A 15,900-nucleotide genomic window follows, 5' to 3' on the forward strand; every position below is an offset into this window, starting at 1 on the left:
AAATTCTTGCAAACATTATTATGAATGCATCTATAACAATTTCTTAATAATATTTTTTTCCAGCGTCAAAACGTCAAAACGTTGACGAGATTTCAGCAGGAAAGCAAACACAAGACAAAAGCAATGTAATCTTGGAATTATGATATAAACTTACGTTTTCCTGGCGTTTGGAAAGCTTAAAATAAGTTAATTATTAATCATTAGCATGATGGCTTAGTATTATAAAATAATTTACATTAAACATGTACAGTATTGAGTGACGGGTTAACAAATGAAAATCTAGATACAATCATTATGCTTTATTAATTTCATGTATTTATATATTTATGACAATATCGTCTCGCCTAACCTTATTAAGTTACTAATTATAGTTATATTTCATAAATTTTGAATCGATAGGACAAAAAAATCAATTAAATTAGGTTCCCATTCTACAGACCTAAATTCCGATTTGAGGATAATTGTCAGTGTACTATACTAACAATCGAAATTAAATTTTAATTTACAAGTTAAAATCAAGATTTCTATCTGGCAAGGGACAAAATTTTTAATTTAAAAACAAACTGTAATAAATAATGTTACGACCAATATTGACAAAAATAGAAAATAGTTCTATTAAATTCAAATTAAAGTTATATAATTACGTAAAGTTTAAACAATCCTTATTGCTAGAAATAAATTTACAACACAAACATGAGACTTGAGCAAATTTAAATAATATTAAGAGAAATGCATCCCAGCCAGACAGCGATCGAGCAAAGATAACTCGATTATAGAAAATAATATAAGCGAACCTAATTAAGCAAATCAATAAATAAATATTGAATATATCGACAATATACAATTATTACAATTTACAGACTTATCGAACACAGCACAAAATAAAAAGTATATATTTATATTAAACTGAAACCGGCTCACTGGGTTTAAAAAACATTCACTAGTTACAATCTATGTGAAAAATAATTTACAATCATTTATAAATACGTATAACCTGGATCCTGACAATTTCAACCTCCCAATTTATATTTTAAATATCCGTAAAACTACCGTGTTACGAGTAAATATAATTCAACTCGATATTATTTACGTATATTGGATTCCGTAGGCAATGTTTTTATAAAAATACGTTTTAAAACGATGTCTCGGCGAGACTATATGAAAAGATCGATGACGTAACATGATTGTGTTCGTCGCACCTTCGCTTCAATTATATGTAAACAATGAACAACCAGTTTTTATTTTCTAACTTTGGTATACTGTGTACATATAACCACATACATTCCGTAAGACTCAAACAAAAAGTATTATCTATTAAGTTCTTCTGCACCTACATGATTGAAGGTAACCATTGTTTCATATATACACAATCGAGTGATTTCACAATCAAGTTTCAAGTCCAAGTTGTCTTTTATGTTATCATTTGAATGGCACTACATTCATTTTGTTGATTTAATAGAAGTTTATCAAAGAATATTCAGAATCTCGATATTTTCATCTAAATTATAGCTTTCATTCTCGTAACATTTTACAATATAATTTTCCTATGACGTTTATTATCAGTTATTAATTACGTATATGTGTCATCGAAAAATCATATACATTGCACTTGTAGAACTGGCCTCTCCAACTACAAATTATTTGATTGAATCTAAGGTAAAAACTCAGTAAAGATCTACAGCAGAAACTGTTGTCAAAACCAAAACATGAACTAATCGTTGTTTCTCAAATTAATCTCAATTATATTATTCACACTAAAACAATTGTACATTAAAGTCCTAAAAATTATCGTATATGTACAGAATAGTAATTTGATAGCTTAATTAAAAATAAAACATCAAATATATTAAATAATAACAATATGGATACTAATTGCCTTCTTATCAATGGTTAATTATAAGAGGTCCTTATGGTTTTGTGATAAAAAAAATATGTTTTTTAAATTTGGAAACAAAGTGCTAGCTTCAAATTAACCAAATATTTAATTATGATAAAAAGATACTTTGAAATACAGAACGGATATCAAAATGATAAACACCACAACTAATTTCATTTTTTTAAATAATTTTTGAAAAGAGGTTTTAGCACTTTGTTTAAAAGAAATCTATAAATGCTGACCAATCAAGATCGATTTTTATTCCAAAATGATCATGACTCAACTATATAATCACATAAGTGTTGATGCAGTTTACTAACCATATATACTGCGTTTTTGGTAATTATTGGTATTGAGATTCTTCTATAAATTAATTTATACTTAACAACTGTAAAAATCTCTTCGTCACACTATCATTACTCTTTATTCGAAATCACTAGGTTACGTATTAGTTATAATGTAATATTATCATGAAAAGTCCAACATACAATTTATACAAATTAAACTGTCCTAGTAACCGATCAGCGGATCCAGACTTTCGGATTCGTTCTTCGAATCGGACGCGGAAATATATTTGGGCACGGAAACTTCTGTCTCAATATGGATATCCCCTGGTACAATACTAGAGGTGTCTACTGCGGCGAGGTGGGCGGGCTCATGTTGTCTGGTTCGTCTCCGGACCCAGGTTCGCCTTTGGTCTTGTTCTCCTTCTTCCACTTCATGCGCCGATTTTGGAACCATATTTTGATCTGGCGTTCGGTGAGACAGAGCGCATGCGCGATCTCGATCCTTCTCCTCCGCGTCAGGTACCGGTTGAAGTGGAACTCTTTCTCTAACTCCAGCGTCTGGTACCGCGTGTATGTTTGCCGTCCCCGCTTTCTCTCTGAAATAACGTGAAATAAAATGTTAATACCAACAAAGAAATTAAGTTAACTCTCAGGGGCAGCCCTACTCGACGTCAGACGTTAAAAACTGCATAGGCATTTCTGATAAATGGTGGTTATTTGTAAACGGTGAACACTCCAACAGAGTTAATTGAAAATTGTTTTGAGCTTATCAATTTGTTAATTGTTTTTGCTTGTTGGATATTTCTCTCGACTGTCGGGAATTGCAAAGTTTATGGAAAGCACAGTGGCTGTAGACGGCGATAAAATTGAACAACAGTTTTGTGACACGTCATTCATTATTTATCATCCGATGAAATGCAATTAAAATCTGTCATCTAAAACAACTTGATGAACAATTATTAGCTTGCTTGTTTCTTAGAACATTTTCCCAATTGACGATATCATTTGTAGAAGTATAATATCTATGTTAAAGTTTTGTCATGATATATTTAAATGCAGAATAGAATCACGACCTTTGCAGTATTCTGAAAGGAATCATTATCTACCCAGACTAGCCATTTGTCTGACATTACGCATGATGTATTTCTAGATATTAATTCTCACGGATCGTGTGTATGTTTGTATCTCAAGAGTATGTCATATAACGTACACACGCATGTGGTCGTAGGACGCGGTCAGAAGCGCTACCGAAGCCAATTAAAATAATTTAAGACGCCGCGGGCCTTTTTCATTTTGTAATCATTATTCTTCGAGGAAGATGCGAAGCCTATTATACACGGTTTAGAAGACGTTCTGAACTGTAATTTATTTGAATTAAAAAAAAGACAGGTCGCAAGCCGAAGCAGCTCTCATATTCCTAAGTTAAAAGATCGTGGGATCTGTTTGATAAATATATGTGTAATGAGTTATTGCAATTCTTACTAATTAAAAACCGTTATCATATCTATTGCAAGCACATTTGTTATATATTTTATTACGTCTGCGTCGAAATTAATGAGAATTAGAATATAAATATAATAATTGTGTAATCATAATGGAAAGTTATTTTTAACGATTAACCTTGAGAGTAATCTAACGTATAATCTGAAACGAGAAGGTGTTATGCTATATCCACTTCGCCCACTTTGCACATTAAGTAATGAATCGATCATTATCAACACTAGGAGCTATTAAAAAATGATAAATGTGCTGATATACACAAAAACATTAACCCAAATTCTGGGGAAAAGTAGTCTCACATATAGTATAACTGAGGAAGTAAGGTATGAAGAATAAACTGTCTGAAATGAAGTTTTGCAGCTACAATGCCAAAGTTAGATGATTATTTTCAACTGAAACACGCAAAACGACTTGCATTACAAGATAAACACGCGAACTTCGAAGAAACACTAACACGAAACGAGGATTATGTTACGAATTACAGTGTGCAAACCACTGTTTCCGAGAACGACAATATTGTGATACAAAAAATATGTGCTGACAGAAGAAGCGTTTTGTAACTGTGTCTATTACATTTAAGATAGATGAGTTGGTGATTTACAGAGACATTTATTATATGGCATGGCAATATATAAACTTTTTAATTCATGAATGAAAAAGAAAGCCAATAGATAAATAATTATCACACTCTTTTTAAAGATTGGATTTTTGTTGAGAAAACTATGTTTCTAAACTTTTTGATTCAAATAATAATGGCTGGTAACTAATAAAGTATTTTGCTATGACAGTTATTTTGATAATACTAAAGCAATAATAGCAGGAACTTCATGCATAATATGAAAGAAAATTCCCCTCAGAACGCATACGACCTTTCATATAACCGAAATGGAAGAGGAATGTTTAGCGTAGTTGCAACAGATTCAAAATTATTGGCCACTTGTTGCACAGGAAATTGATAACAGCCTCATCGCTCTGCCAGCTTTTGGGACGCATTCAAGAATGCACCTCATTGTTCTGTGAACATTCGCAATTGGATTTCTCGACAGCCTTTGTCCCTGTTACATATTCATGGGACCAAGCATTGCCAACCGTGCGTAGTTGGATAGGACGTGTGCCCCATGAGAGGCTGCTTATTAATGGTAATGTCATCCATTTTTACTCTATGTGAGGTGTTTTTTTTTAGTATTATGCTCTGGTAGATAAACAATTTGAAATATGGAATTAATTGAAAGAAAAAGTCAATTAAGGAAAGTGGGAAACTGAGAATGCTATAATCTCTTTCTCATTAATTTGTGATGACCGTCTGCTGTTATATCCGATCACAAAATTCTAAAGGTAATAAAAATTCTAGCACCTTGTTTGATATTAAAGACCCGAGATCATTCCACTCACAGACTGAATTTTAGCACGAACGTATTACGACAACCTACAAATAATTTCGTCCGAATTCCCACATCTCCCCAAACTGCGCCGTGCCGAAAATTCCAAAACAAAGTCACAGCCAGTCATCTCATGAAATCCCCTTCCGTGCGAGCTTTATGTATTACTAGCGTATATATTACACTAGCGGTTTCATCGCGCACTCAGATGCATAAAACATGATCCCAACGTCAGATTTAAACCGTACGTAATAAGAGCATTAAAGCGGACAAGTCTGGGAGGCGTTCAAGGCGCTCGGGTGACCGAGACTAGAACGAGTATTCGATTTAGTCGCATTATTATTGCTAGTAATTGATACGGTGTTTTAATACATGTGTTCATTAGAGCCAGGCTGCGTTTGACATGTGACGCACCTAATTGATTGCGCAGTTGCGTAAGCAGATTTGTTGGATGACTGTCGTAATAAATAATGTGCACGGAAAAAGATCATCAAATACGGAGGAAGCCACTCGAAAGTCGGATTATGCAAGGGCTTTCTCTTGATCTTTAGAAATAATATAGCTAGGCTTGAAAACATTTGATTTGAAACTGATGACAATGATCCCAAAATGATGATGTGAACGTTTAACAAAATGAAGTAAGTTAATAAAATTTAGATCTGACACAATTTAACAGCCATATCATTTAACTACTTTGACTGAGTCTGTATACTATTTCACGCTATTCGAATAGATTGTCTAACGTAGAAGCTCTTCGCTTCTACTATTTACACTTATTTATAAAAAAATGTACTTTGATAAAATAAATATCACTAGCGTTCAAACGCCGCGTTTCCCCCGCCCGTGTGCTTCGCCAGCAAAATCGCAGCTTTGGAGCCGCGGCGCAGCGCTGCATGTGTCGTCGGCCTCCATAAATCATAAGGGGGAGTTACAAAATCGGGGCCCCGGCTTACTTTCACAACACGACACTAGTGTGGACACCGCTGTATTATACCACTTGTAGTTTGACCGATTCTATTAACTTTGGCGCGGGATTAAGGAAATTGATATGGGAATTCTGAGAATAGGTGCTCTTACTTAAATGTTTTAATTTTGTAAATTTTTATCAGCGATTAAAGGAAGTCACTTACATGATCCAGCTTATTCAATCGGCTGGATGAAAGACTTGATTGTCTGAATAAAATTATGGATCTTATGTAAGTACTCAATGAAACAATAAAGAAGTCAAAATTCGAACATGAAAAATTTACTCAGACTTTCTTTCAACACCCAACTAACTAACCTTACGTCAAAATTATCTGAAATTAGTCCAAAAATAAAGCCAAAAATCTTACATTATTAAGTTTATTCAATTCAAATAAACATTGAAAAAATAACATTTATAAATACGTATTTCCTTTTACTCGTGCTGCATTCCTCCACACCTCAAGTAGCTGATCTCCAGGCCCAAAGGTCAACACATTTATACGGATAAGTGCGTGCTAAAATATTGACCGACCTGTATACTGCTGGCGGAGATCGCATTTATACTGATTACCTACACGATGCTACTATCACATCATGGGAATGGTACCAAGGTAAACTTTAAGAGATGGGTAGGTTGTTATATTTATTTATAAAATAATAAGTAACAAAATTTTTCAATTGATTTGTTTTATATTTTTTAATCGAGTAACCTATTCTGTATTACATTTTGGTCCCATATAGTATAACATAGCTACAAACTATTTACTTTAATTTATAACAAAATTGCCAGATAAGTACTGGTACAACCGAGACGGAGTCAAATTTTGATTCTAAATTATACCTTATTTAGACTCACAATTTGTGTCAATAATAATGAGTATAATCAGTAAATAGTTTATACCCATAATATAGTAAGTAATATGTAACCAACGTTACCTTGTCGAAACCTCATTTTACTCCGAGTTAATATTTATAGAGCTTAAGAAGCATGGCACAAAACAAAAAAGTATAAAACTTAAAGCCGATCAAACTTCAGGCCGTTTACAATCAAAAACCCAGAACGGTGCGGTATGAAATTAAAAAGTAATAACTTGCGCAGACCACGGGCCTAAATACCGAATTCATCAAGGGATGACAAGTGAAAAGAGCTTTTAATTTAATTCGTTGCGGTACGGCCAGAGGTACACGAAAAAAAATACAGCAACAGCTTGAAGCCATATCGACAATCCATAATTCATGTCCTACAATTTCATACATTTACCCACGATCCAATCGTTATATTTTTTCCAGCGATCAACGCGCGATTTTTATCTTTATCGCTCTACTGTTTTAAGTCTGATTTAAGTTATTATTTTCTGTATTCATGACCTTTGGGATCAGATAAGCCACTTTGTGTTGCAACATCGTACATGATATCAAACGGGTATTCATATTAATGCAATTTCTCTTAAACGCTTACACGTCGTAAATAAAATTGCCGGTTTCCGACCGTCTCTCGAAATCGAATGCGTTTAATTGACAATAACATTATGTAAAAATAAATTATTTTAATAACTTGATTATTATGTAAATAAAGTAACGGATGTTTATAGCAAGATTACCTTCCTAACAATACATGGATCCATTTGAATTTTAAGGTTCATATTTAGATACTACAAATAAGTTTGATATATATTAAAGCACATACAAATAGAGATGGTTATCTAGGACCGTGACTCTTAATTCGAATCCCCACTAACATAAGGTTTGATTCCCTAAAACAAAAACAATAAAAATAGGGAAAGTTTCCGTGACGGCGTCGAAGTGGCGGGAATGTAGTCTAATGACACGACTATAGTATAAAATAAAGATAAGGCAGAAGTGGCACTTCAGAATAGTAAGAGATATGGTTAAAATAACATACAAAAAGTTTTGTAGCGGCGTTTAGCAGCTGGAAAACTTGGAGTAAATCAGTGAAATAATTAAATATTAAATCAGTATTTCTCTTACAAAAACCAACATTGTTTTAAACAATAATGCGTGAGTAGTTGTGCATATAGGACGCAAAAAACACTTATTGCAAGAAATGTATTATTAACTGTTTAGCCAAAGTTGAAGAAGTCTTGTTTGCAGATTCTATTATCGGATCAAAAATATTCTAAAAATAATGAATAATGTAAACATGTATTCGCAATCGCAGCAGAATTGATAATATTTACCTAAATTTTGAAGAGGTTTCGACATGTGATATCATTAACCAAGGGAAAGGCTAATATGTTAACTTGGGAATTTTATTTAAGGTGATAGGCCAGCAACCAGTCGTTATTTGAATCTGAATAACACCATTAATCCATAAAGCTAAACGTGGCCTTTCAGTCTATTCGAGAATATTGACTTTGTCAACCCCGTAAGGGATAAAGACGTGATTATATGCATGTTGATTGCAGGAAAAGCCGGAAAGTAACTATTTTTATTGGTTGAATTAAGTCAAGTAGACGAAATCAGAAGAGTTAATTTAAGCTCGCTCACTGTCATATTTGTCTTGTCTATTGGGCCTAAACATATGACTGCAGTATATCCTTTTTTTACAGTAACATCAAATCCACTCAGCTTAACGGTTTCATTGGCATATGTGTAACTTTCGCAAAAAGCTTCGATTCGCACTCGCTTAATACCACAGACGCGACTGTTTATATACCTACAGCCGCGTCTGTGTCTGTACATTATGTCCATGTTACCCTTCTATACATATTTTATTTTTAAACCACAATTTGTTGGCATGGCGTTGATAACATCCAAAAAACGGATGACAATACACGCAATACCATAATTACACTCCTATATGATGAATGACATACGGCTATTTAAAGTATAATCTATGTAATTTTGTACCAAGAATTTACATTTTCCATGAATATTCGATGTCGAAAATGGTGTTTCCATTTCTATTAAAACCTTTCATAGCTTATATTTTTCTTGTATTTTTTTATAACAAAAAAAAATTAAAAGAAAATGTTGATGAAATCCATAAAATATTTGTAATTTATTTGTTCTGACCACATACACATTATGTATTTATCTCTTACAGGGTAGAAACATCAAGCAGTCTCGGCAAAACTCGAAGCAAATACAGAAGGTTATTATTTTATTAAGATTCCTTTTAAAAAAACACATTAATACTGGACTAGAAAGACTTGGAATTTTAGCCTAGGCGATGAACTAGCAATCTGTCACTGTTTGAATCTAAATACATCATTAATACCATACAGTTAAAGATGGACAGTTTCTTTAAGACTGTTGTGTCTGTCAAGGGATAAAGACGTGATTATATGTATGTATGTAGGTAATAATTTTAGCCTTAACATTAGAAAAGCTACGCTGTTACTCAGTATATGTATATGTAGCCATAATTTCAACAAGTATTATAATAAAAAATAGTAATAGTTTACTACACATGTTGGAGAAAATAGTAGACTGAAAGTTATTATGTTGAGCACGATTAATATTTTGGGTGCGCTGTTACCGACGTAGACGTAAAAAGGAAAACGAAAACATGGCGGGCATTCGAGCTTTGATATTCATTAATCATTTGGTAGGCGGCTCTATGTTATTATGTACTCTATTCGGTGCCTATACCTGCCTAATGACTCTGTAGTTATTATATAACTATCTCATGTTAACAAGTTGAACATAGTAAAAATAGAATGGCTACGTGCGTGCAATTAATTAATTACAGTTATGAGGCGACTAAAATTCATATTCTCAGTATAATTAATTTTTTTGCAGTTTGTGTAAATGTTTTCTAAAAGCAGTGAATTATTAGAACCATGTATAAACCTAAATACTTTTGGGGCTGCCACATACAACCGCCCTCCAGACTAAGGTTCTCATTAATAAAGGAAATATTAGTTCCGGGTAATTGAAATGTTCGGCAATATCACATGTCATCTAAGCAAATGCCATTGACGTGTCTGCAAACGCCAAGATTACTTCAATTGATTTCAGTTTACGGAGTGTAGTTATGCAAGTCTTAAAATAAAGAAAACAAAACGCAACATGGGCAAAGACGCGAGCAGAATAAATCAACATGTTAAAGCTATTTCAATTCGTCAACATATCTGCGATGCAACTGTCTGACTAGTCAACCACTCGTCTGGCTAGAACATCGACTAATTTGAAACAATCGATTATCGTAATGAATAAAGAATAAGTATTTATTATCTTTTACAAAAACTACAGTAAATGTATATTTTCATTCATATACACTCCAGCTGTTTGTATTACGTTTTACCTTCGTTTTACAAAACACGGTCATTAATAAAATTATTTCCACTTATATCGGAACGAGTTTGTTTTTTTTTAATTATGCTGGGTTTTTGATTAATTTCTCTGCAGAGATGGCAACAAAAGTAAATTGATGTTCAACACAGCCTGAACGGTAGGTCTGCAAGTATTTTTTGTTATTATACACATAGGAATTAACATTCAAATCTGGCCGAATCTCAAAAAGAATTTATATCGTGAATACACGCCATCAGTCAGTGCTGTGTTGACGCTGATTCCCTGCGTGTTTCGCATCCGAAATGGAATGTTATTCAACAAAATTTCGCTTCGGTGTACGCTAAAAATTACGCGAACCCGGCCCGGGATTGAACGAAATTCCACCCGCAAAAAAGGTGTCAAATGAAATATTCAAATATATTTTAATATAATTCATGCGGCGGGCGTTTCATTTCTCTCCCTCGTAATGGAATGCTAAATTTTCGGGTGAACAAAAACTATATATTAATGCGCGTACCTAATAGCTTATACAAACTCGTTTGTTGGGTATTGTTGCGCACAATGGGTGCCATAACTCCGCGTCGCAGGCACGGCCGGTGACGTCTTTGTTAGGCCCAGAAGCTTTGTTCTGGCCCCGACTCCGCCTGTCGCCACGACATCGCGACCCGACCTACAGCCTGACAATTCGCTCTACTATGATACCGACAGCTTTATTTATTAGAACCTACTACTGAACGAATAACTCAAAGTTTGCCAGCGAGAAATGAAAATTACAATCGATCCGTTCCCTCCATCAAGGAAATTAGACTATCAATTAAAAACATCGAACAATTTGAAAACACGAAAAATTAGGAGGCGGCAGCGGACGTTGCTTTTAGAAAAATTAATACCCTCCCTAACACATAGCCGACTAATTACCAGTTTTGTTCGGGCCATTACTATAATTTGCAGCAGGAAAAGCACGAATGAATATTTGAGAAGGCGATAGAAAGTGAGTAATTGCGTTGGATCACGAAGTGAAAAGTTATGAAAGGTGGCAGGGTGGGTGATTTTTCAACGCCCGCAGTGAACGCGAAAATCTTAATGAAAAAGAAAATATTCAATCATAAACGCCGATATTACCAGCTTTTAGAATTGTTTAGATATGTCTTAAAGTATGAAATTGAATGAAAATAAGTAGCGGACCATAGGCGCCTAAAAATTCATCTCAACATAATACTGGAGCGCAGAACGCATTAGGGCTCCAAGATGAGCTTCGCCGCGGGACAGCTAGCCCCAGGGGGCTCCCCTGCCCCCTGAGCTGGGAGGGGGCGGTCTCCGCTCCAGAGAATATTTGACATGGGTCTGGCGGATAGACAGGCCGGTCATGTGTGATCCCCGGGCAGGAAACGGGGGCTTTTTTCCGCTTCTCTATCGACGTGGCTACTCCCTATCCCATAAGTAGATATAAAGATACGTTTATGATTTATGTGCCTGCCGACTCGCACATGTGCACGCATCGTACGATGCGACGCTTTTTGTGCTAGCCTAATGATACGGATCGACTTTAATTACGCATTAATGAACCCACATGATATGTTTCTACATCCATTTACTGGCCTATTTTCTCATTGTTACTAACAATTACTGGTATTTTGTGTTGACCAATATCATAATGCTTTTTATCGAATTAGGAGTTATTATTTGGTAATATCCATTAGGCGGCTATTACCAAATTGAAATGGGTGAAATATGTAAAATTGAATTTAATACCACATAATAAGTTCAGCTTCATCGGCTTAGCGGTGGTCAAAGTTTGATTGGCGTTCTATCCGACGTTTAATTAATGTGGGCCAAGCTATGCTAACCCCGAGGGAACGAGACGAGACGACGAATAAGTCGAAAAGAGAGAGGTAGTATCTGAGAATGTTGCCACATAATTGGATACAAGTTACTTTCAAGTTAAAATACCACTTTAGGGGAAGTTATAGGTCTGTAGTTGGGTACTTGGAGTATCTAGAGAAAACAAGTTAAAAGTATTGTTAGTAACATTCAGGTTATAAAATTATTTTATTTAATGTTTGACCCACAGAATAATCCATCAATTCATATACGAAAATCTGTCAGTTCCAGATAAGCGTGAACACAATCTTGCAAACAAACAAAATTCTGGATTATTCTCAATTTTTTATCCTTCACTCCACATATATTTTTAACAATTTACCACCGATACATTTTTAAGTGTTCTATTATATTTTTGAATAACAATAAAATATGCTATTCCTATAAAATAACAGGAGTGTACTATTTCTCCAAGTACCATGAGATAGTATGTACTAACATAGAAACATAGATAAGATTAAGCCACTTTCCCAGACAAAGAGTCCTAGGTCCTTCCATAGCATGCGAACTCTACATACTTTTTTGCATCCATATCCATCTTTTCATGCAGGTCCATCGGTTTAGGATATTCTTAGTTTGACCTTGGACTAGGCCACCAGAAAGTTCTTTACTTTCAAAAGTAAACACATTGTATTTTTTTTCAAAATTGGTTCAAAATTTGCCAAGTTATCTAATGTCACAAAAATAAAATAATAACTACCGTTCGAAATGAGAACCTACTTCTTTACTGAAGTTGATTTAAAGGATACATTTTTTACCAATAAATTGGCAAAATATCAGTGCAAGGTAACCCCATCACCACATTCAAAGCTGCAGTCAAGTTGAGATTACGTGCGTATGTGTGTATCATATGAGAAAATGTTAAGGGAGCATTCACACACGTGAAAACACACATAAAATGTACAAAATTCGATTATAATAGGCTATTACACTCTTTTTTGAAAACTGTTTTAAATCAATCCTGAGACTGTGTTATACCTATAGAATTTTTATTAAAATTTTTTGAAGCCGAAAAGTGCTCTAAAAACGATTTATTATTTATGATTTTGTATTTTCGCGCGAAAACGCCATCCGCCATGCTGTTTTGACTCGTGACGTCATACTTTTAGTAAACAATACAAAAAATAGGTTATGTTGGATTGGTTGTGTAATAATTTACCTATTATAATTGTGTATTGTAAGAGAATGTTTAATACAATAAATACTTACATCGCTGTTTTAACATTTCTTAACTCAGCAGAACAGAAATCGGGATTGGACGCAAAAAATTTCGCCACCATCAACGTATTAATCCTCGGTAGATTTATATTGTCTGCTTTCACAAAACCGTCTTCCATGATTCTATTAAATTATTAAAGAGTAAAAACCCAAAAACGTGATAGAAATTTTAAAATTTCAAAATAAACAGAGCCTGACATCGTCAATATGTTTTCGATTCGATATTTGTTTACTAAAAGTATGACGTCACGTCAATACCCAACATGGCGGATAGCGTTTTCGACTTTTGAAGAACAGATTAAAAAAGAGGATTTTTTAAATTGAATTATAAAATCCATATTGCACTTTTATGAATAATGATCGATGTTTTTCTTTTATTTTTTACAAAATCTATAAGATACGTGCATTTTTATATTTTTTTTTACATGGTGTAAAATAGCCTATTCATTTTATCTATGCAGTACTTGATTTGAGAGATGTTCCAAAATCTATTAAATTCTAGTTTTTTTAACGTGTATTTTTTTTTCGTTTCACCTCTTTCATAGCTTGGGACACTGTTTATTATTATATTCAATTATAATTCAAAATGATTTCAATGGTCAATATTATGAGACTATCTATTTTCTTTAAAAAAATTCATGACAGATAATCTTCAGGAAGCATGAGTGATACCAATCTGAAGGCAACTTTACATCGTGAGTGGAAGTTTATGAGTGTGTGAGTGACTCAGCCCCCGAGTTCGGACATATATAAATGGGATTGGCGATTTCTATGTGGGTGTATGTAATTATGAGATGGTAATGGTTTTTTAATAAGCTCCAAACTTTTTGCCCCAAGTTTTTTAAGCCAATCTATTTCGGTTTTTGTATACAGGAAATACTTATGTAGTTATAGTTTTTGTTAAATTTGTACCTTGTGTGAAGCCGTTTTCTGTTGAGAAAAATATTTTTTTTTACTATGAAATTAGATTGGCTTTTTTTATTAATTTTATAAAAAGAAGGATATATTTAATAATTAAACAAAAAGTAAATACTTAACTGCTATTATATTGAAAAAATTTTTGAAATTTAAACGATATTCACTCAAATATTTATTTAATTAGATTCATTTTGATAATATTGTATAGTGCTTTATTAAACACAGAACCTATAAAATACGCGCCATCTTCCTAAAATTTGGGGAACTAAATAAACTATGACAGCAACCTTTATATTGAAAGCTTTTAGGTATTAGAATCTCTTATATGAATTCGTTTGGTATCGAATCAAATTCTGTGGCATGTAATTATGTAATAAATACATGCATACATATAATCACGTCTGTTTCCCTTGCAAGGTAGACAGAGCCTACATTTTCGAATAGACCAACCAAAATAAGTAATTAACGTTTGTTCTATATTTGTATGGTACATTCAGTAACTGGCAGTTAACATTTTTCCTGCTATAGGAAGGCGAGTAAACGAAACAAACTTTTTAAAAATAATATGAAGCGGGCAAAACGCTCATACGTCAATGTCGCGCACTACCGGGGTGAACAGGAAACTCTCCACCGAACAGAATTAGAAATATATTTTTATACGTCACCCCTCGGATAAAAAATCTTTATGCAAATAATAGCACGTGTAAATACAAGGGGAAGTTGGATGTTGGATCGGTTTTATTTGAAACAAAGCGGCAGGAAATATTGCTAGAAAGGTTACTGCGGCAAATCAAATGAACGTTTAAGGTTTACTTTGACAATGTTATTTGTGATTTTTTAAAAGCGAGGGAATATACAGTTATTGAATAAGGTAGTAGTAGGTGTGTCATTATTTACCTACACAATAATGAACTGTACTAGCTTGATCTGTTATTGTTTTATGTTATCAGAAGAATGAGCGCTCAAAGAATAATAGTATTATAAGTTAGCTTTATGAAAGTAATAATCGATTGAACAAATAATTTTATCTTTCGGTTATACTATAAATCATGGTAGTTATTTTTTTCTTTTGAAGATATACAGAAAATGCTTATTTATCTGGAAAATTCCACGTAGCGCAGTGTGAACGGGAAAAAGGAAAATCAAAGCATTGAAATATCGAAATGGATCTTTTCCCCAATCTGAAGATGCATTCATCGTCTGTGTTGGTGTGCGAAAATCGATCAATCGACAGGCCCGAACAATGAAACTTATCGATTGCATTTCAATGAAAATCACTAGATTTTATCAAGGATGTGAAAAACTCGATAACATAATGTTCTTACAAAAGATCAGGTTGAAAGAGGTATTAATATTGTAATCGTAGGTGAAAACTTTGCAACAAATCCCTTAAAAAAATCAATTCTTAGCGAATTTTGACAAAATGAAAAGAGGAATGCGCGTGTAAATGATGAATTGTCAAAGTAACAAATTTTCATGTATCAAATATTAACGCAAAAAAATATGACAACGAAGGATTCTGACTATCATTTTGAGACTAAAACCTTCTTTTCTTATTTAGTAAGCAAGTTCTAGCAGTTAGGAAGTAGTAACTTTAGCAGTTACGGCCAGCCAC

At 33.6% G+C, this 15,900-nt stretch overlaps 1 protein-coding gene across 7 annotated transcripts in view; it reads right to left on the reverse strand.

Annotated features, from left to right (window-relative positions):
- Nucleotides 1-302: 302 nt before the first annotated feature.
- The window catches only part of LOC106137696 (homeotic protein antennapedia), a 178,316-nt gene continuing 162,718 nt past the window's right edge, over nucleotides 303-15,900 (reverse strand). For all 7 annotated transcript variants that reach the window (XM_060946155.1, XM_060946156.1, XM_060946157.1 and 4 more), the window contains one exon: nucleotides 303-2,759. In XM_060946155.1, coding sequence (XP_060802138.1) covers nucleotides 2,509-2,759 — 251 coding nt within the window. In that variant the 3' untranslated portion in view covers nucleotides 303-2,508. The remainder of the gene's footprint in view (nucleotides 2,760-15,900) is intronic.

This window comes from Amyelois transitella, chromosome 10 (assembly GCF_032362555.1).
Source record: "Amyelois transitella isolate CPQ chromosome 10, ilAmyTran1.1, whole genome shotgun sequence".
Classification (NCBI taxonomy): Eukaryota; Metazoa; Arthropoda; class Insecta; order Lepidoptera; family Pyralidae; genus Amyelois; species Amyelois transitella.